Source organism: Hemiscyllium ocellatum, chromosome 23 (assembly GCF_020745735.1).
Source record: "Hemiscyllium ocellatum isolate sHemOce1 chromosome 23, sHemOce1.pat.X.cur, whole genome shotgun sequence".
NCBI classification, from domain to species: domain Eukaryota; kingdom Metazoa; phylum Chordata; class Chondrichthyes; order Orectolobiformes; family Hemiscylliidae; genus Hemiscyllium; species Hemiscyllium ocellatum.
In genome coordinates, this window is record NC_083423.1 from 17,340,475 (window position 1) to 17,362,555 (window position 22,081).

General features: G+C 39.7%; 1 protein-coding gene across 7 annotated transcripts in view; it reads left to right on the top strand.

Annotated features, from left to right (window-relative positions):
* Positions 1-22,081, top strand: part of nrf1 (nuclear respiratory factor 1) — a 73,434-nt gene that overhangs the window by 31,051 nt on the left and 20,302 nt on the right. For 5 of the 7 annotated variants that reach the window (XM_060842718.1, XM_060842717.1, XM_060842720.1 and 2 more), the window contains 3 exons: positions 3,123-3,224; positions 7,724-7,881; positions 17,010-17,134. In XM_060842718.1, the coding sequence (XP_060698701.1) occupies positions 3,123-3,224; positions 7,724-7,881; positions 17,010-17,134 (385 nt within the window). The remainder of the gene's footprint in view (positions 1-3,122; positions 3,225-7,723; positions 7,882-17,009; positions 17,135-22,081) is intronic. The other 2 variants (XM_060842719.1, XM_060842722.1) reach the window with 2 other exon arrangements.

A 22,081-nucleotide genomic window follows, 5' to 3' on the forward strand; every position in this document is an offset into this window, starting at 1 on the left:
CAGCAGTTGGTATACTCTGAATCATCCCCTCTGATTTAGTTTGAACTAACTTCAGGTGCATGTCTGATACTTCCAGGGAAAGTATACTATCTAAACATTGCCTTGCCTTTCGTTTTTTTTTGTACAGTTCACTTGCAGGCAGTGAATTTTAGGATGCAGTTTTACAGACCTTACTCAAGCAGCCATTTCCTCATGTGTGAGTCATTTCCTGAAGGTCAACATACCATATTTGACCTAAATATGTTAGTCATGGCTCAGTAGTACTACCTAAGTCAGAAGTTGTATATTCAAACCCCACTCCATATGGCCATAAGAACTAGGAGCAGGAGTAGGCCAAATGGCTCCCAAGCCTGCTCTGCCATTCAGTAGAATCATGGCTGATTTCACATTCCCCAAGTCCAATTTCTAGCCTTTTCCCCATGACCCTTGATTTCCCAATTTCTCAAGAATCTACCTCTGCCTCAATACGCAAGGGCTTTGCCTCACAGTTCTCTATGGCGAGGAGTTCCAAAAACTCAACTCTGAGAGAAGAAATTCCTCCTTACCTAAGTCTTCAATTGATGCCTGTTTATCCTGAGAAAATGCCCTCTGGTTCTAGACTCTCCCATAAGGGGAAATATCCTTTAAACATTTACATTGTCAAGCCCGCTAAGAATCTTGTACGTTTCAATGACATCACCTCTCATTTTTCTGAACTGCAGTGAGTAGAATCCTAATCTGCTGGTCTTTGGTCATAAAACAGTCCCTTCATATTGGGGGTCATCCAACTGAACCTTCTCTGAAATGCTTCCAATGAATTGGAGACCTTGGAGTGCAGGTTCATAGTTCCTTGAAGGTGGAGTCACAGGTAGACAGCATGGTGAAGAAGGCGTATGGTCCACTTGCTATTCTTGGTCAGTGCATTGAGTATAGGAGTTGGGACGTCATGCTACGGCTGTGCAGGACATTGGTTAGGCCACTTTTGGAATACTGTGTGCAATTCTGGTCTCCCTACTGTAGGAAAGATGTTGTTAAACTTAAAAGGGTGTTGTGTGGTTGGGGGATTTGAGCTACAGGGAGAGGCTGCGTAGGCTGGAGCTATTTTCTTTGTAGCATCGAAGGCTAAGGGGTGACTTTTATAGAGGCTTATAAAATCATGAGGGGCATGAATAGGATGAATAGCCAAGGGATTTTTCCCAGTGTGGAATGTCCAAATCTAGGGGCATAAGTTGGAAGTGAGAAGGGTAAGATATAAAAGGGACCTAAGGAGCAACCTCTTCATGCAGAATGTGGTGTGTATATGGAATAAGCTGCCAGAAGAAGTGATGGAGGTTGGTACAATTCAAACATTTAAAGGCCATCTGGGTGGGTACATGAATAGGAATTAGATAGATTTGGGCCAAATGCTGGCAAATGGGAGTAGTTTAATTTAGGATATCTGGTTGGCAGGGGTCTGTTTCTGTGCTGTACAACTCTATCTTCTTAAATAAGGGAACCAAAATTGCTCTCTACTCCAGATGTGGACTCACCAGCACCTTGTACCTTTGCAGTAAGACTTCCCTATTCTTATACTCTAACCTCCTTGAAATAAGCATTATCATTCCATTAGCCTCCCTGATTACCTGCTATACCTGTGTGCTAGCTTGGTGTCTTGTGTACAAGTACCCCCAAGTCTCTTTGTGTTACAGTTTTCTGCAGTTTTTCTCAATTAAAATAATGTTCTGTGCTTTGTTCTCTTCTGCCAAATGGACCACTGCGCATTTTCCCACATTAGACGCTGCTTGCTAACTTTTTGCCCACTTACTTAATCTCTCAATAGCTCTCCGTAAACTGTTTGGTATCTCTTGTAACTTGCCTTTCCAGCTAATTTTGTGTCATCTGCAAATTTGGATACAGTACTTTTGCTTACTTTCGCCAAGTCATTTGTATATATATACACTGTATATAGTAAACAGTTGCAGTCTCAGCACTGACTCCTGCGGAAACCCACTGGGTACAGGTTGCAAGCCTGAAAATGAGCCCCCTTATCCCCAACTTGATGCCCATTAGGCAATTCTCTATCTATGCCAATATATTACTTCCAATACCATGGGCTCTTATCTTGTAATTTATCCTTCTTGAATACCACACATCTACTGGATTCCCTCTATGTATTCTGATTCAATGGTCAGACATAATTTCCCTTTCAGAAGCCGTGTTGACTACTTGATTAGATTATGATTTTCCAAATGCACTGCTATTACTTCTTTAATAATTGATTCCAACAATAGATGTTTGGTGAATCTGTTTACAGTTACCCACTTTTTGCCTCCCTCCCTCTTTTGAATAGCAGTGTCTAATTGGTAGTTTCCCAATCCTCCAGTGCTTCTGCAGTGTCCAAGGATTTTTCTGTACTTCTCCTGAGACTTCAGCCTGTAATTCAGGCTGATGTTGGAGTGGAGAGCTTAAGGAGATGCTACATTGTTGGAGATACCATACCTCTGATATCAAGGTAAACTGCAGCCCTATGTGTCTTTGCAAGCAATGGAAAATTCTTCGCAGCATGATGTGAATAAGAGTCCTCATCTTGGCCAATAGTTATCCTTCAACGGGCATCTAGGAGAGATGGCCTGGCCATTTATCTCATTGCTTTTAGTGGCTTTTAAATTAGCTGTCATCTTTTCTATATTATAACATTGACTGCACTTCATACCATACTTTACCTTAGAAAATCTCAAGTTTTTTACAATAAATAAAGATTTAAATTCTTTATTTCTATTATTCTTTCCATTATAGAAGTCATCATGTTTGACCCTGACCCTGTACTTGCCTGGCATCCCCTCGCATTCATTTCCAGTGGGGAGAGATCATAGGCTATTTATCATGAACCTTATCCTATTTCCAAGCAGAGACACCAATTAAGTAAAAAATCTCTCGAATCCCCACCCAATTCAGATCAAAAATGGGAACTTGAACCTTTCTGGTCTAAACCACTACTCATCAGAGCACACTATCTATTTAATCAGTAAACCATCAGGCGGAGCTATGACCCTGATTATTTTGATTTTAAACAAAGGATAATTTTGGGACAGAGCTGAGTGGGTAATGAAGGTGCCCTGCTGCAGATTAAAGCGCTGTTCTTTCATGTCTGCCCTTGTTTGCAGGTTGGCACGGGTGCAACAGTTGCGACTCTGGCAGATGCGTCTGAACTCCCAGGAACGGTAACTGTTGCTCAGGTGAATTACTCCACTGTTCAGGACGGAGAGGTGAGGGCAGCAGTCACACGTACATTCATGGAGGTGGGGACTCTATCCTAACTCCCACTGAGCATGACTCAGCACTGGCATCCAATCACAACATCAGGTAGCAATGGTCTGGATGATCCTTTCCACCTGGTTGAAAGAAAAGGTTATGAAGCAAGAAGATGGGGCGGGTCATGGCAAGGCATGGCATAGGAAGCAAATCTATTCAGTCTCGTGAACCTGTTCTGCTTTATACTTTGATTCTATTAACCTTTGATCTATGTCCATTAATCCCTTCATCCAACAAGAAACAATAGATTTCACAGCCTTCTGCGTGGAGCAACGTGCTTCCTGATTTCTCTTCTGCTAGGCCTATCTCAATGTTAAGATGCTTCCTCTTTTCTTGATGCTCAAAGAAAACCGTTTTACAGTACCCACTCTACCAATGTTTTTTAATCATTGTAAATGTCTTAGTTAGACCCTGCCTTAGCCTTCTAAACTCCAGGGAAGATAACCAAAATTTATTTAACTTGGCTCCATAATGTAATCCTGTATGATTTAAGCTGTGGTGTCAATGTTGACTAACTGTACCCACACCATGCTGATGTATCTATTCAGAGTTGGGTGCCCAATCTGCATTTTGTTCTCCAGTTTAGATAAGTCTCTGTGCAATTGGATTTTCACTTCATCAACTTTGTGTGCCAATGCTCTTGAGATAAAGTTCAGCAATCCATTTGCCTTTTATTTACTTTTTGTACCTGCGCATTTGTATTCCATGATTTATGTCTATGGACAGCTAAATCATTTTACCTCTCCACAACTCCCTGTCTCACAGCATTAGAGACACAGAGGAAATAAGCAATTAAATGTCTGCTTTTAGGAAAACACCAAAGTGACCTAGTTTATAAACTAATTGGCAACAAATTAAAATGCACCAACATAACACATTTTCTTGATCTGCCTGTATTAAAAATTTAATTCACCTTAGAATGTTAATCTCAATAGTTTTGTGATATTTGCTAGTGGGTTAATCATAAATTCTTTCATTTGCAATGTTTGAAAAGGTAGATCATCTGGTTGTCCTTGTGTGTTGTTTGCGCTTTACTCCCTTGGTGTATGGCTTGAGCTTATACTATGCATCACTTGGTCCTTTTATTGGGCAGTTTTGAGAGTCACTCTGCATATTTGGTGGGCTGCATGTCACTTTGTAAATTTGATAATCATGTTGTTGCTGTGGCATTTCTGAACCATTGGCATATTACACTGAGAGCAGTAAAATTTCACCAATTGGAAAACGGTTGAATTTTGAGAGTTTCTTCTCATACTGTGATATAAGGAAGAGCCTTGGACACTTCTACTTCTCATCTTAATGGAAATATAGGAAGACATTCTTTTTACAACCATTACCCCAACAGCCTCCACAAATCTTACTGGAGTAGTGGAGGCCAAATTTAGTGAATGCTGTGGTAAGTTTAGCCCTTGACACAATTTTTAACTCTTGTAGATGTAGACCTATGCCCGTTAGTTTGTATGGAGATTGAAAAGTTAGGAAGCAGGCAAGTGATACTTAGATGATGATACCAGGTTTGAAGGAATAGTTGGATGAAACCTGGAGATTAAAGCACACAAAAGATGACTGATGAAATTAACGAGTTCTGCAAAGCAATATTGTAATTCTTGACTGCAATGTAGGAGGCTGTCAGTAGCATGTTTAAAGCTTAGATAATTCAGAGAAAAGGAGAAAAACAAGATGCCAGGGAGAGAAGGTGACTTTGACAGTCTATGAGAATTACAACCCGATCCAGGAGGGGAGCTAATGGAGAATTACGTATAAGAGGAGATTTCATGTTCGAAAATGTACAGTTGCTCACATTCTGCACAGATCAGACATACTGTGCAATTTCTTATCTATTGCCAAGCCCTTCATATGATTTACTTGCTGAATGTGGAAAATATGCACAGTAGGACAGCACCGTGAAAAATAGGTTAGAACAGTTTTGTAGAGCCACCCATAGTCCAACTTGAATCATGTTGTAACTAAAAATAAAATAGTTCAGATGCTGAAATTCTGAAATACAAACAGAAAGTACTGGAGAACCTCAGGAGGTCTTGTCTGGAAAGCATTTTCTGTTTTTATTTCACATCATGTCATCAGATGATGATGGATCATGACCTATGATTGCTGATTGATTCTTGATCTGGTAGTATTTTAAAATTCTTATCCTAGTTTTCACATCTCTGCATAGTCTTATCCATTCCTATCTCTATAACCTCTTCTGAACTACGTGCTCTTGTTGAATTTTGGCTTCTTTTACATTCATGACTGTGCTCTCCCCCATTGACAGCTGTGCCATCACTTGCTGAGGTTCCAAAATCTAGAATTTCATGTCCCAATCTCTCTCTCTCTCTCTCTCTCTCGCTTGCTTTTTTTTAAGGCATTCCTTAAAACCTACCTGTTGGCTACTATCTTGATTCTGGTCTCTTTATGTGGCTCAGAATCTAATTCTGTAGGTTATTTACTCCTGTGATGTGCCTTCAGACTTTTAAACTGTTAAAGGTGGTATATAAATGTAATTTGTTGTTCAAATGCTTTATAGGATGAAATTTATGTGTATGATAGATTATGCCTTGAGACATTTGCTGTGCAAGATCTGGTTAGTTGATCAAAGCCTTGCAAAATCTTTATTTAAACTGAGTTTCTAGTTCTTCATGTTGGACTGCAATTTTTAAAACTTACAGTCTCCTTACGTACCAGGAAATTAACAGTTAGTATTCCTTTAATCTGTTTTCAGCTGTAGGATTCCATCAAATGGTAAACATTCATGAGTAAACCCAGGCACTTGGCAAGTGAGCATGAATGTCACCATTACTGGCACTTATTTGTCTTTAGTTGGCAGGATTTGTTTGACAGTGTTTCAGTGTGGAACTCCTGCCTCCCCTCCTCCTCAAGCCAATTGTAGCATCACAGCTGAAAAGATTTGGCACAGACGTTGGATGAATGTGGATCCTCACTGATCTGTATGGTCCTACTATGGTTATCTTAACTCGTCAAATCACTAAGGAACGCAGGATTATCTTCTAGTAATATTAACCCTTTGGAAAGTAAATGGAGATTGGCAATAGAATTAAGGGCGGCACGGTGGTTAGCATTGCTGCCTCACAGCACCAGACACCCAGATTCAATTCCCACCTCAGGTGACTCTCTGTGTGGAGTTTGCACATTCTCCCCGTGTCTGCGTGGGTTTCCTCCGGGTGCTCCGGTTTCCTCCCACAATCCAAAAAAAAAGGGCAGGTTAGGTAAATTGGCCATGCTAAATTGCCCGTGGTGTTAGGTGAAGGGGTAAATGTAGGGGAATGGGTCTGGGTGGGTTACGCTTTGGCGGGTCTGTGTGGACTTGTTGGGCCGAAGGGCCTGTTTCCACACTGTAAATAATCTAATCTAATCTAATTGTTTCAAGAAAAGTGTAGATTTTATTTTTGTTTTAAACAGTTCTAATCTTCAAATTTACCTTCTGTCTTTGATTCCCTCCAAAATCACTTGAGCACAATATCAATGTGTCCCCGAGCTGAAAGAGAAAATGCTGGAAAATCTCAGCGGGTCTGGCAGCATCTGTAAGCGGAGAAAAGAGCTGACGTTTTGAATCTAACTGACCCTTTGTCAAAGCTTAAAAAAGGGGAGAAATAGGGAGGTATTTATACTAGGCTGAGAGAAGGTGAGTCATGGCTCCAGAAGCAAAGGTAGCAATAAAGAGGTGATAATGACAATGCATGGAGAGATTATAGGGCAATTAGGAGCTGTGAATGACCAAGGCTGAAGCCAGTGCTATGTAACAAAATATGGGGGGGGGGAATGGGTGAAGCAGAGGCAAAATGGAAAACAGGGGAGAAGGGTAGCAAAAGGGGGAAGAGGAGAGGAAAAAGATGATGAGAGAGTGGGAGCGAGAGAAAGAGAGATAATCAAGAAATAAGAAGTACAGAACAGTTAAAAAAAATTTAAAGAAAGATAAATGAAATAAAATTATCTGAAGTTGATGAATTCAATGTTGAGACCGGCAGGCTGTAACGTGCCTAGTCGGAAGATGAGATGCTGCTCCTCTAGTTTGCGTTGAGCTTCACTGGAACATTGCAGCAGGCCAAGGAAGGCGTGGGCATGAGAGCAGGATTGTGTGTTGAAGTGGCAAGCCGCGGGAAGGTCCCTGAGCTGCTCTTCTATTTAAGCTGAGGCTTGGTCAGTCTGAAACTAATGCGGATTTGACTGAGTGTAGGAAATCATACTCGACCTCTTTCTTCTCCATTGATTTGGGTCAATTATCCAAATTAGACATACTTTAATGGAGCAGGAGATATTAATTTTTCTTCAGTCCTTGTTAATAGAAGTTTTATTTTTTAAAAACTGTAGCAATTTATGCATATTGCTCTGTACTATCCACCCCCCAACTACTTGTGCACTGCACACACTTGCCTTCAGTTCTTCATATTTTGTTTGTTTCCTTCTTACTAATGCCTGCATTTTCTTTGCACAGGTTGAGCAGAACTGGGCCACGTTGCAAGGGGGGGAAATGGCAATCCAGACAACCCAGGCCTCTGAAGCCACCCAGGCTGTGGCCTCTCTGGCGGAGGCTGCAGTAGCTGCATCCCAAGAGATGCAGCAAGGGGCCACCGTTACCATGGCACTGAACAGGTGAGTGTCAGCTAACCATGCTCTGAAGAGATGTTTCATAAGGTTCATACTTGATTTGCACGAAAACAAAGAAAAATGTTCTGGGCCAACAGCTGGACTGTGAAATAATATTTTCAGACTTTTTTTTTAAATCCAACTTTTGGAACTTGCAACTGAAAATGATACTTCTATTAGTATACTTCATTCATGTTTCAGAGATCATGGGATTTTAGTTTTTCAACTCGTTGGATATTGATCATTCTCTCCCTTTGTTCTTACACAGTGCTGGGATATCCAATTCTGTGCAGACAATGCAGCTTGTTTCTGCTGATCTTAGGTGTTGAAATAGGTGGGCAATATGTTATAAAGAGAAATGGAGGGTGAGATTAGAAATTGAAAGGCAGGCAAGCATTCCCCTTCATATTCTGATAGCCAGCTCAAATTCTAGCAAATGGTTTTGACCAAGACCCAATTAGCCAATCTGACACCGGAGCTGAAGTAAGTAATCTCATGTTAGAAGGAAGAGAATGATGCCTAATGAAGGGAAGAAAGATAGGGGTAGTGCTTAGGCGTGAGTCAAGCTTGCAAACAGATTTGTACCAGCAATCACTTGGCGAATCTGTTCAAAGCAGCTCAGGTCAGGCAAGGTGAAGATTTAAATCCCTGATATGTGTTGTGTTGTTTGATCCGAACTTCAGCAAGTGCAATGACAGAGAGGGACTGGAGAAGGTAAATTACCCAGGGCTGTTGATCTTTTACCGGCAACCTCTCGCATGTCATTGGACAGTGTCTGTGGTCTTTACTGATTTAAGTATAGCATGATGTGGAGGTGGCAGTGTTGGCCTGGGGTAGACAAAGTTAGAAGTCACACAACACCAGGCCATAGGCCAACAGGTTTATTTGAAATCACAACTTTTTGGAGTGCAGCCCCTCCTTCAGCACCTGACAAAGGAACAGTGCTCCTGAAAGCTTGTGTGATTTCAAAAAAAGCCTTTTACAGTATAACCTGCCATTGTATGACTTCTGACTTAAGTACAGCATCCATGGAACAAAAAGAGGTATGACTAAAGGAAGAACTGGCATTTGTATTGTGCCTTCGAGACATCCTAAAATATTTTTTAGTTATAAAGTACTTTTGCAATGTTATCTCTGTTGTAATTTGGAAAGTGAGACAGCCAGTATGTTTACAGCAAAGTCATATGAGCAGCAAAGTGATAATGAGCAGAAAATTCAGATTTAGTGATTCTAGATAAAGAGAAATGTTGGCCAATACTTGAGGAAAAACTCTGTTGTTCTTCAGCGTATCATTTGATCGTTTACATTCAACTTAAAGAACAAATTGGACATTGGATTAATGTCTCACCTGAACAATAACACCTCCAGAATGGTAGAGCTCCTCAAGTGCTGCACTTTAATGTCAGCTTAGTTTAGAATTTGTTCCATAAGCTTCAGACTTAGAAGTTGCGGCTGAACTACAGGTGAGGAAACAAATCAGAGTATCTCACCCACTATTCTTCTGCAGTATCCCAACTAGACCAAACAGAAGGAAGTGAAGGAGGGATGTATGATAATCTGATTTAATGGTGACACTCCCTCTTCCTGTCCTGTTGAATAACTGACAGTGAATGTAGAGGTAGACACGTGAAGGCACCTATTTGGGTGAGGTGTTAGAGAATAAGTTGTGGATCCTGCACCGCTTTCCAAAAACAAATCTACTTAACATTTCTTTTGGAATTTTGTCATAAAGCAAAGATACGTGAACTGCTAGTGAGTCAGTCGTTTGTAGAGGAGCCACAACATGTTATTCACGTAATCTGTGTTGTTCCAAACTCATTACTTGAAACAACACCAGCTGAGTATGTTTTTTTAGGAACTGGTAACTGAAGCATGATTAAGCAGTGAGAGTTTGGGGGAACGGTACATAGACACTCAATCTTATCTAACTATTTTAGTGGTTTGGGTTTTCAAAATGTGTAGTGGACCTTTCTCCCATTTTTGATTCTGAAACCAAAGAGGCAAGTAAGATGTTTGAACTTGCAGGCAATGAAACTGAGACACTCAAAATGGGACAAGTGAATGATTATATTGCAAGTGTAGGAGGAAAATTATCCATGGGTTTCCCATTGAGGTGATGACACTGATGCATGTGTTGTAGCTTTAGTTATCAGTGTAATTGCACAGTATACATTTGTGGATTTAACTTAGTGGTGAGAAGTAAACTTAACGAGGTAAACCTAATGAGTGGAATGACCTTTTGTCACTTCATGTATTCTTCTACCTCTAAACATTAAATAGTGTTAAAATCAAGAAAGAAAATGTCAGGGGCCATATTAAAATTTGGGCAAAAAATTAAAACTTCTCACTGTAAGTAGAAATGTTCCAATTTCTGTTAGTAGAGCCCTTTTATTCTGAGGGAGTGTAGTGATGGGATCTTTTTAAATAGCTTAGAGGGGAAGTTTGGGTATTCTCAAGTGAAGTAGAAGTCACGTCCTGTTTGGGGGATAAAGAAATCCTACTTCTTATTTCTGCTATTTCTCAGTTCCTCTGTCATCCCTATCCTTCTGCACACACGAGCATAGGATTGTCAAATGGTGGGAAGTGTTGTTGTTCCATAAGGCTAGGTGCTGAGACCACTACTGTTTCAATATTACATAAATTTATTTGGACTCTGGAATTAAAGATACAACTTCAAAATTTGTATTCTTAAAACCAAGGAGTACGTTTAGTCGGAAGAGGACAATGTCAAAATGCATAGAACATAGAACATTACAGCGCAGTATAGGCCCTTCGGCCATCGATGTTGCGCCGACCAGTCATATCAATCTGAAGTCCATCTAACCTACACTATTCCATGTACGTCCATATGCTTGTCCAATGACGACTTAAATGTACTTAAAGTTGGCGAATCTACTACCATTGCAGGCAAAGCATTCCATACCCTTACTACTCTCTGAGTAAAGAAACTTTAAAATCATTTTTTTTAAAGTGGCCTTACCAATGTTCTGTACAGCCACAACATGACTCCTGGCCAACTGCTAGACCTAATGCTCTTGACAAACATGAACCTCCACAATAACCATACCACCTTGCTCCAAGCTTCCCCTATAAACAGTCATGTCCTTCCCTCCTCCGGCCTTGAGTCTGTCTTTACCACAATAACAAGGGGAGCCCTAAATGGCTACAGAACAACATTTTCATGTAATTGACAAATTCAATATAGAAATGTATGTGGTGGCCCATTTAGTAGGAAGATTTTGAAAAGTATTGCTAAGTGGAGTTGAGGAGATTTGGGTGTACAAATACAAAGCCAAAAAAGGCCTCAAAGTACACACTGTACTCAGGTTCATTTCCAGTCAGGTAATTTTGATAAACAAAGAAAATATGATAACCTTGCATAGGTAATATTTGGACTTCTGTGAGCATTTCTGATGTCTAAATTATGAAAAGGATGTGGAGAGAATGATGTCAAAAATGATTTACTAGAATCAGATAGAACTAAAAGTTAAACATGTGGAGAAAAACTTAGATTGTGGTGCTTTTTTTTTCAAAAATAGGATACTAAGCAGTTCCCAGATTAAGAGATCTTTAAAATCATGAAAGGGTTTTATTGAGTTGATATAGAGAAGGTGTTTTCAGGTAAAAGATCAGAGCTAGCAACCTTAACATAAATTAGTCAATAATAAATTCATTAGGGAATTGAGGAGAAACTACTTCATCCAGAGAGTGATTAGAACATGGGGCTTGCTACCACAAGGAGCACAATGAGCTGAAAGAAATAGATTCTTTAAGGGGAATCTAGATAAACATAGCGTGGAAAAAAGAATAGAAGGGTACAATAATGGGGCTACATAAAGTAGGGTGGGTAGAGACTCATTTGGAGTATAATCTCTGGTGTGGGTCTTTTGGGACTGTTTCTGTGTTGTAAATACTTTGTACATTTAATCATTGCTCAGATTGAAATCCATGAACGTAAACAATTTAAGTAACTATTATGGAGTCGTACAGCATGGAAACGAAACCTTCGGTCTGACCAGTACATGCCGAACATAATCCCAAGCTAAACGGGTCCTACCTGCCCACTCCAAGCCCATAACCCTCCAAACCTTTCCTATTCAGGCACTTAGATAAGTGTTTTTTAAACATCATAACTGTGCTTGCATCCATCACTTCCACAAGAAGGTCATTCCACACATGAACCATCTGTTTAAAAACAAAATTTTTTTTTTTAATCTCTCACCTTAAAAATATGTCCCTTAGTCTTGAAATCCTCAATCTTAGTGAAAGTTCACTTCTGATTAACCCTATCTATAACCCTCATGATTTTATAAACCTCTGGTTGTAAGTTTGCTCACTGAGCTGGCAAGTTTGTTTTCAGATGTTTCGTCACCATGCTAGGTAACATCATTAGCGAGCTTCTGTTCAAGCGCTGGTGTTCTGTCCTTCTTTCTATTTGTGTGTCTTGGTCTCTTAGATATCATTTGATATCATTTCCGGTCCTTTTTCTGAGTGGTTGGTAAATGGGGTCCAAATCAATGTGCTTATTGATGGAGTTCTGGTTTGAATGCTAGACCTCTAGGAATTCCCGTGCGTGTTTCTGTTTAGCCTATCCTAGGATGGTTGTGTTTTCGTCTGTATGTAAGGATACTAGTAATAGTGGGTCATGTCTTTTGGTGGCTAGTTGGTGTTCCTGTATCCTGGTGGCTAGTTTCTGCCTGTCTGTACGATGTAGTATTTGTTACAGTCCTTGCAGGGTATTTTTAATGACATTCCTTTTGCTGGTTGTTGGTATAGGGAACCCGATAAACATAGTCCACAGATTCTTAAATAACAAACCCAAACAATTAGACACAACAAGCCCAAACCTCTTGCCACACTACCATACATCAAAGACATCTCAGAGATGATTACCAGACTATTCCAGCCCCTTGGCATCATGATAGCCCACAAATCTATCAATACACTGAAACAGCCTCTGATGAACCTAAAGGACCCTATACCAACAACCAGCACAATACATGTCATTTACAAAATACCCTGCAAGGACTGTAACAAACACTACGTTGAACAGGCAGACAGAAAACTAACCACCAGGATACACAAACACCAACTAACCACCAAAACACATGACCCACTATCACTAGTATCCTTACACACAGATGAAGAAGGATACCAATTCGACTGGGACAACACTTCCATCCTGGGTCTGGATTAGAGTGGTGCTGGAAAAGCACAGCAGGTCAGGCAGCATCTGAGGAGCAGGAAAATCGATGTTTCGGGCAAAAGCCCTTCAACAGGAATAGAATGATGAAGGGCTTTTGCCCGAAACGTCGATTTTCCTGCTTCTCAGATGCTGCCTGACCTGCTGTGCTTTTCCAGCACCATTCTAATCCAGACTCTGGTTTCCAGCATCTGCAGTCCTTGTTTTTACCTTACTTCCATTCTGGGACAGGCTAAACAGAGACACACGCCGCAGTCCCCAGAGATCTGGCATTCAAACTGGAACTTCATCAATAAATGCCATTTGGATGCCATTTACCAACCCCTGAGAGAAAGAACCAGAAATGATATCACCCACCCTAAGAGACCGAGACACTTAAATAGAAAGTGGGACAGAACACCAACAATTCACCGCAGGCTCTCTGATGATGTTGCCTAACATGATGATGAAACGTCTGAAAAGAGCACAGTGAGCAAACTTACAACCTGAACATTAACCTGAGCTACAAATCTTCTCAAAAATTTATCAGCCTCTATAAGATCACCTTTCAATCTCCTACAGTCCAATGGGAAAAAGTCCCAGCCTATCCAGCCTTTCTTAGTAACTCAAACTTTCCATACCCAACAGCATCTTGGTAAATTTGTTCTGAATTTTCTCTAGCTTAATAATATCTTTCCCATAACAGGGTGACCAGAACTGGACATAGTACTTCAGAAGATTTTAACAAGTAAGCACTGAGGCTTATGGGGAAAATAGGAAACCTGATTTCATCCACACGTTAGCTTTCTCCAGCAGGTAGCTGGACCTCCACCTGACTTTTTTTCCCCACCTTAACCACCAGTGTCATATATTGTTATTTCTGTACTGGCTAGGATCAGCTGATTGCAGATGGAGGAAGGAAATGCAGAATAAATTTTGGGATCAATTTTTTTAAAAATAAAAACTATAAACATAAAAATAAATGAGAAATATTTATTTTCTCTATTGAGACCTTAGCATTAACTGTTCCACACTCTGAAAGCATAAATAAATAGAGTAATAATGTCTTGTTCATGGACAGAATACAAATGGGAAAGGGATTTTAGACCCCTTTGGAGGCACCTATTGAAAGAACTAATATTCAACAAACAGTACAAACACAACTGGTTTTTAAGAGTTTTCCAACAGATTGCCCTTGGACACAAATTTAAATTGTGCAGCTTCTGTTAAATGAGTCACAAGCTTTTGCAATTTTCAGCAACTTTTCTGCTTCAGCTTGAACACATTCAAGGAATATACATTTCCATGGTGTCATGTGGAACTCTGGGCATGCTGCCTGCCTTTGAGATTCATCAGGTTTCAGATCAGATAGACTCAGTCCCCACTGGTTTTCATCTGCATAAATATCCTTGCAGCTGGTGTAAGGCTCTTGCAGAAGGTCCTGTAAGCGATCTGATTTTCTGTGTTATTAATTTAGTTTGCAGTGTGCGATGGAAACTCCAGTTTGTTGCTTTGATAGTTTTGAAACTCAGCAATTTATGTTTGATCCAATACATTTTCACAGATTACCGCAGATTTAATGATTCTCTTTCCCTAGTTCCTTTGTCAATATCTTTTCCCCAAGGTGGAGTAAAGCTGCTGTGGTTAGAATAAGCAGCCCTGACTGAGTTGGAGCAATTTTGCGAGCATTCTTCCTTCTGATCTTTTTCCTTTAAGCCCTGCTGGAGGAACATTTAGTCAGTTAAAAGACAAAGACAGGATAAGGTTCTATAGTAATGCCATTCACGTTCAAATGGCCAATACCATCTCTTGCTGTTGAGGTTCATATCCTGAAGATTGGTCTCTTAGATGAGGTTCTGATTTGGGGTGGAGGAGAAGTTTGTACCACTTTGTGACGTTTGCCAATGCACTGCACAGGTAGTGCATTGATTTCAGGAGATGACAATTAAGTTTCACAGAGTTTTATCTCTTCGCACCCCACCTGCAATATTTTGAGAAATTGTGCAGCCATATTTTTTTAAAAATCCTATTTATGGAGTGGTCCAGCAGGGGGAGGTAGTGATTTGTATTTTTCAAGTTGTGTTCTGCAGGATCACAATGAACAGATTGACCTGAAACCAGAAAGTGTTGTATGCAGTGTATAATGTGACCAGTGTTAATATTATTTGTCTCTTCAGTTACGCTAAATACTGACTTTAATATGCCACATTAAAAAGTGTTTGACAAGGACCTTGAATTCAAGTGATGACATAATGGAGGAATCCCCTCAAACTATGTACTAGACAGCAATTTCATTTGATCTTTTAAAATCATGATACTTTACTCACCAACCTTTTTCCCATCATCACCCCCATCCCACCCCTGCAACTTTCTTCTATCCTTCCTTTTTTTCTCAACTGGTTCTGGTGAATTGGCCATGCTAAATTGCCCGTAGTGTTAGGTAGGGGGTAAATGTATGGGTATGGGTGGGTTGCGCTTCGGCGGGTCGGTGTGGACTTGTTGGGCCGAAGGGCCTGTTTCCACACTGTAAGTAATCTAATCTAAAGTTTCAGAGCTGGCCAGCTGTGAATCAGAGTAAAAAATGAGGTCTGCAGATGCTGGAGATCACAGCTGAAAATGTGTTGCTGGTTAAAGCACAGCAGGTTAGGCAGCATCTCAGGAATAGGGAATTCGATGTTTCGAGCATAAGCCCTTCATGAACCCAGAAATGAAATGGAGCAACACACCAGCTACAGGAAACCTGGTGACAATCCTATCTAATCACCAACTGGATTGTTGTGGTCTCAACTAAGGAAAGAAGACAATTTAAAAACTTCTGTCCAATCTACCTCCTGAACAGAGTGAAATCTTGTTGCTGTTGGAGTGAACGGGCTCCTTGCCTTGTGTTTGAATTGATGTTATTGTGTTTTTTACTGTTCTGTTTTAGTTTGGAAGATGGTTATGAATTTAATTTCTGATCATTGCTGTAAATGCTTAAGGGAGTGTTACTGCATGTTTCACATGGCTGTTTAAACTGCAAGATGTAGCAAGCGCTGATTGTAGACACCGACAAATGGCAAATTTGCTTCTTCAGGAGAGGAACAAAACTTAGTTTGGCTGATTTGCTAACACCTCAAGACAGACAACTTACGATCCAAGGTCATTTCAGAACCTGTGCACAGGATCAAGGCAGTATAAAGGAAGATACTTTTCAAAAATCTGTATCGTTTTGTTATTGACTCTTCTACCAAGTTAAGTGAATGTTAACTGGCCATGGAAAGACAATGAAGTGAGTTTCCTGGAAAGTTGAGATCAAACTGGCAGATGGCCATTCTGATCTAAACGCATGTTATGATTTTATGGAGGGGAACTCCTTATATAAAAATGGTCTGTGCATGGTCTTTTGGGACCTGTATATCTGTTTATATATAAATAATTTTTTTATGCATATGGAGAGACTAGACAAACTGTTATCCTTGAAGGAGAGAAGGCTCAGAGATTTAATACAGGTCTTTAAAATTGGGGAGTTTTGATTGAGTAATTGCGAGGAACTTTTTCTATTGGCAAGAGGGAGTAAAATTAACTGATTTTAAAATGATTGACAAACGAACATGGAAAGTTACGACAGTTTTTTTTAATAATCTGAATGACACCTCTTGGAGGGATGGTGGAAGCAGATTCATTACTTACTTCCAAAATGGATTGGGATAAATGTTTGATGGAAGAATCTTCATGGAGATAAAAAAAATCAGAATCAGAGGTGGTTCAGGAGAGGGAATAATGAAAATAATTGGTTTGCTCTTTCAAAGAACTAGCAAATGCACAAAAGGCTAAATGGTTGTCTTCTATGCAGTGCTATTCCATCTATATATGTGTGTATTTTAATGTTTACACATGATATTTCTACTGGTAAAACTCCAGTACCTGGAAAGTCTGTAGGGTGACCAATATGTTTTGTATTTCTCTACTGCAGTGAGGCTGCTGCCCATGCTGTTGCCACACTTGCAGAAGCCACCCTGCAGGGCGGAGGGCAGATTGTGCTGTCAGGAGAGACTGCTGCTGCTGTAGGAGCACTGACTGGTGTCCAGGATGCCAATGGTAAGAATTGCCCTTAACTCTTTGTACAGTTTATCTTGAGCTGAGGTTGTATTTTGAAATATGTCAATATGTCACATAAATCCTGGTGATGTTTCATTGTTGCTTTTACCTATTCACTTTAAAATCTCTGCTTCACCTTGTTTTCACACCCTTCCCTGCCTTTGACCCTATTACCCCAAGTGCACCATTATATACCAGCCCAAATCTTGTTTTCTGCCTCTTCTGCTTGATTAGTAGCCTTAAACACCTTGCTTGCCAGACCTTGTAGTTACCTCCAAATCTTTGTCTCCTCCCCAGAATCCTTTCTCCCTCAAGATTCCCTTCAAGACTATTTCTTTTACCACACTCTCATTCCACTTTCCCCTTGTTGTCTTTTGTTCTGTAAAGTATTCTGAAACTTGATACTGTATGTGAAAAGAAATATAGTTTTTCTTGTTTAGGAATAAAAGATTCTTAGAGCCTGTAGAACCATCTTCACCAAGTTGGGTAACTTCAGATGTTTGAGATTTTGGAGAAGGTTTGTAGCTCAGATTGTGGATCAGTGTATCAGTTTGCTCGCTGAGCTAGTAGGTTATGTTTTCAGGCATTTCGTTACCATGCTGGGAAACATCATCAGTGAGCTTCCGGTGAAGCACTGGTGTTTTTTCCTGCTTCGTCTTTCTCTGTGTTGGTTTGTTGCGGTGGGTGGTATCGGTTCTGTTTCTGAGAGGTTAGTAAATGGGGTCCAAATCTATACGTTTATTAATGGAGTTCCGATTTGAATGCCAGGCCTCTAGGAATTCCCGTACATGTCTTTGTTTGGCCTGACCATTAACAAATACATAGATTTGGAGCCCATTTACCTACTTCTCAGAAACAGAACTCAAAATGATACCACTCACCATACAATAAACTAAGACACACAAATAGCCAGTGGGACAGAGCACCAGCGCTTCACCAGAGGCTCACTGATGATGTTAAAAACATCTGAAAACAAACCAACCAGCAAACCAATAACCTGAACCTCAGATGTACTGTGCACAGAAAAATGAAGGAAAAATCTTGCATTTATAGTTACTCCTTTTGAACTCTGAATGACACTTTACATCTGGTGAACATTTTGACATTTGATGACTTGTTATTTTAGGCTGTGAAGAAAGAAAATCTGCAAGTGGGTTAGAAGCTGAAACCTAACATTAGGATTCAGCTGATTTACTTGCCAGTTTTTTATAACATATATTCATGGGATCTGGGTTGACCTTTACTGCCCATTCCTAATAGCCTTTGGGAAAAATGTGATGAGCTATTTCTTTGCAGTCCATATGGTGCCTAGTAGTAGATGGGTGCAGTGTGAAATCAAATTAAGGGATGCATGTGATCTACATATGAATTATATTGGAAGCCCTTTTATGGCACCGGATATTTATGCTTACATTGTATTTCACCTTAAAAATAACCTCTGTGGTATTTACAAATAATTCCTCCTTTCATCACAAGGTGAGTAGGCATGAGAAATGCATTCCAAAATACCAAAATCTCCTTTCAAGCACCATCCAGTTGGTTTGTTTGGTGGCTTCTCTTCAATCCACCCTTTTTGGCAAACTGGCTCCAACTGTTGATCACTTTCTGGATAAAGAAATATTTTTTTTTGAAACCTGTTCTAAATTTTGATGTGCTGTTCCTCTGTCAGGGATTATCCAAGCATTGTTCTGGGTACGCATTCTTGAAGCTGTTAAGTATCTCAGAACTGTATGGCATCTCCTTTTTGTTAAAAGCTCTTGCTTATTTACTCATTGCTTGCTGCTCATCTATCTCGAATAGAAGATCTTTTTAAAAAACCAAACAAATAAAATAGAATTGAGGGAGTTTCAAAAATCTTAATTGTATCTTGCGCCAGCTATTTATTTGTAAATGTGGCTGCACAAATATCAGAGGCTGTCATTTGCATTTGCCAGGCTGTCCAGGACCTTTAGATCAAGAACTGATGCCTGAAGCATTACTAGGATGAATATTTGATGACTACAAGCTGTCATGAAAGTTTTATGACCATATCATAATAATAACGTGATGTAAACTTCATTCATAAAACCCTTTCAACATTTCAACACACACAGTCCATTTCAAGCGTGTCTGACTCTTTAATCAGCCATAACTAATGAGTGGACTGTAGCAGGTCCAGAAAGCATAAATGCTTTCAGAAATTGACTGCAGGAATAGAGGATGAAAATAAAAGAGAACAGAGACTGAGTCACTAGCATTCACTAAACTGGAATCTAGGAATTGTTGTGATTGGTTGATTGTATTTTTTAAAGATTGGGTGTTGATACAGCCGATCCCAATCTTGAGCACCAAGCCTCAGTCTCGCTGTTCTGAGATCTGGTGTAATAAAATTACATGCAGTGTCTGCTTTCCCCTAAAGCAAGCCCCAGTGAAAACAACAGAATAGACGCCTAAAATAATTTGTTGGGTTTGGGACTGCACCTATTATTCCACAATGTTTAAAGCTTATTGATTCAGGATCTGGTATGTTTGCTGTAAATGTTGTAAAAACTTTTAACTACATCAAATTATCAGAAAACTCAAAATGGACCCATCTTGAAGTATTGATTATTAACCTTGCCACATGACTCAGGCGGGCGTGCAGCACCAAGCATGTGAGGCTTTTGTTTCATAATTCTTTTGATCCTTAACAGCAGAAATGTTTTCATTTAAATGGTGCCATATCATGTATAAACTGCTTGAGGTATTTTATTCAGGGAATTACTTTTTGATGTAAGTGCAGCAACTGTTCTGTGCAATGTTACAACAGGGTCTCACAGACAGTAGTTACAATCTTATTTATGAAAAGGCTGTGGCAATTCTAATGGTATATGCTGGGTTTGTCATTTGTCCTTCAGCGTGTCCCAGCTATGCAGATTTCTTGGAAAAATGTTTTCCAAGATTTCTCTAGCGTCTCTTATATTCCCAATTTTCAATCACCTTGACATCAAAATTATCTTGCTACTTTCATTTTTCACATCTGTATTGCCCAGAGTTTAGGCAGACACCTATCCCATTGTCCTAGTTATCAGTGTGAATGATGCACAGCCAGTCAAATCATAGGAATGAATTTGGTGCCAAGTCCTTTCACAGCTCTGAATGTAATCTGAGCATTATCATAACATCATTTAAAAGAAAAAAGATATGAGTCTTGCTTTCTTTCCTTAATGTTTCCTCCCGGCCTCTGCCCTCAAAGAAATGTACTTTCCAAAAATAGCTGTCTCTCTCTGAGGCGTGTGGCCTCTTGAGCTGTTGTAAAGAGCTTTGATGCAGTCCATTATCGGTCAATAGTCTAAGTAGAACAACAGCTGTCATAGGCAATTCTGCCAGGCCCTGAGACGCAGGCAGCATTCTCTTAATCTGGGCAATAACTAGAAAAGTATGCGTGTGTTTTTGAAAAATAAAATTGATCAAAAGGTCTCAGGATAACAGCTAGGAAGCAGTTGGGATTTTTATTGTCTGCTGAATGAGATATTTCAGGAGGTGAAACCCTATCTTTCTTTTATGTCTGTCTTTTTTTCTCTCTCTCTGTCTCTCTCTCTTGCCGTCTGTGTCTTTCTGACTTTGTGAGCATATGTCTGTCTGTAGGTCGTAGGGGTAAAGGTCATTAGGACAGGAAATGTAACTGACAATTCACGTCTAAAAATACACCTTCAATAATCCTGTTGTCCCAACAATTTAGACAGATTTTGACCCATGTGTATGGGGTGAATTTCAAATTGATCCCTTTTGCATGCAGAGCACTAGTACCTTTTGAGGGGAGGGGATTTTGAGGAAAGTGAAGGTTATGTAAGTGTTGCTCAGCACAATCATTTGTTATAATCCAGTAAGCATTCACTGGTAGGCAACTGTCAACATCGGGGAGTCAGCATTAATGTAATTGTACCCCACCAAGGAACCCATACTTCTGGAATCATATCCCAGCATTGAGGGATCTTTCAATAGATGCTGGCTCACTGTTGGTGTATAATCCCAAATTATACACTGTTATACACATTATACACTGTTGGTGTATAATGTTTCCTGATGGTAGCTAACATCAGGAAAAGGATGTAGATTTAGAATTCTAATAGATTAAATCTCAATCATTCTCACTCCATGGAATCATGATATGCTAAACCATTTTCATATGATCTATTTATAAAATTTCATTTCTATCAATACTACTTTTGTAGAGATCCATAATTATGTTTGTAGTAGATGTTGACAAATTCCATCATGAGAGAGTAGTGTTATTATTGCAAATCCAACTTCGTCCTCTGCAGTGTTATTTCTATTGAAGTTTAAATGGAACTAATTGGGCCAAGGGTATAGAGACAAAACAGTGGATATTTTTCGAAATCCTGATCTTAATGAAATCTTTTTAAAATATTTTTTATCAGGATTTGGGTGTGCTTACAGTTGAGTAAACAATTAAATTAAATCTGGCTCTGGGGAGAAGTATTTTGTTCTGTTTGGCGCAGTGTCAAAAGTTAATAATTTCAATCAGTGATTTTCTCATTGTTTCCCACCCCCAATGTTCTTTAACACAATCACCACTGGTTAGGACAAAAAAAAAGGAAGATGGTCTTGTTAATGGATTTGATGCTGTTGGAATAGAATAAATGTGTGAGCAACTCTCAATGATTTTTCCAATCTCTGCTTCTGTCAGAACATTCAACAATAACCTCTCAAGGTCACTGCTGACTAAAGCAGACTGCTTAGAATCAAGTGTCTCAGGGTCCAGTGTACAGATTAAATAATGCCATCATCAGTAAGTGGGCGTGCAGTTGCTATTTGCCTAAGACTTTAAAACATGGTGACAGCAGAATTGACAAAGCTCATTAAGAAGGAAAAGGATAATATGGCATTGAGCCTGTGGCTCAACACATGAATCAGTGACTGAGAACGATGTAAAACCCACTTTCTAAGAAAGAAATCACTGAAAAG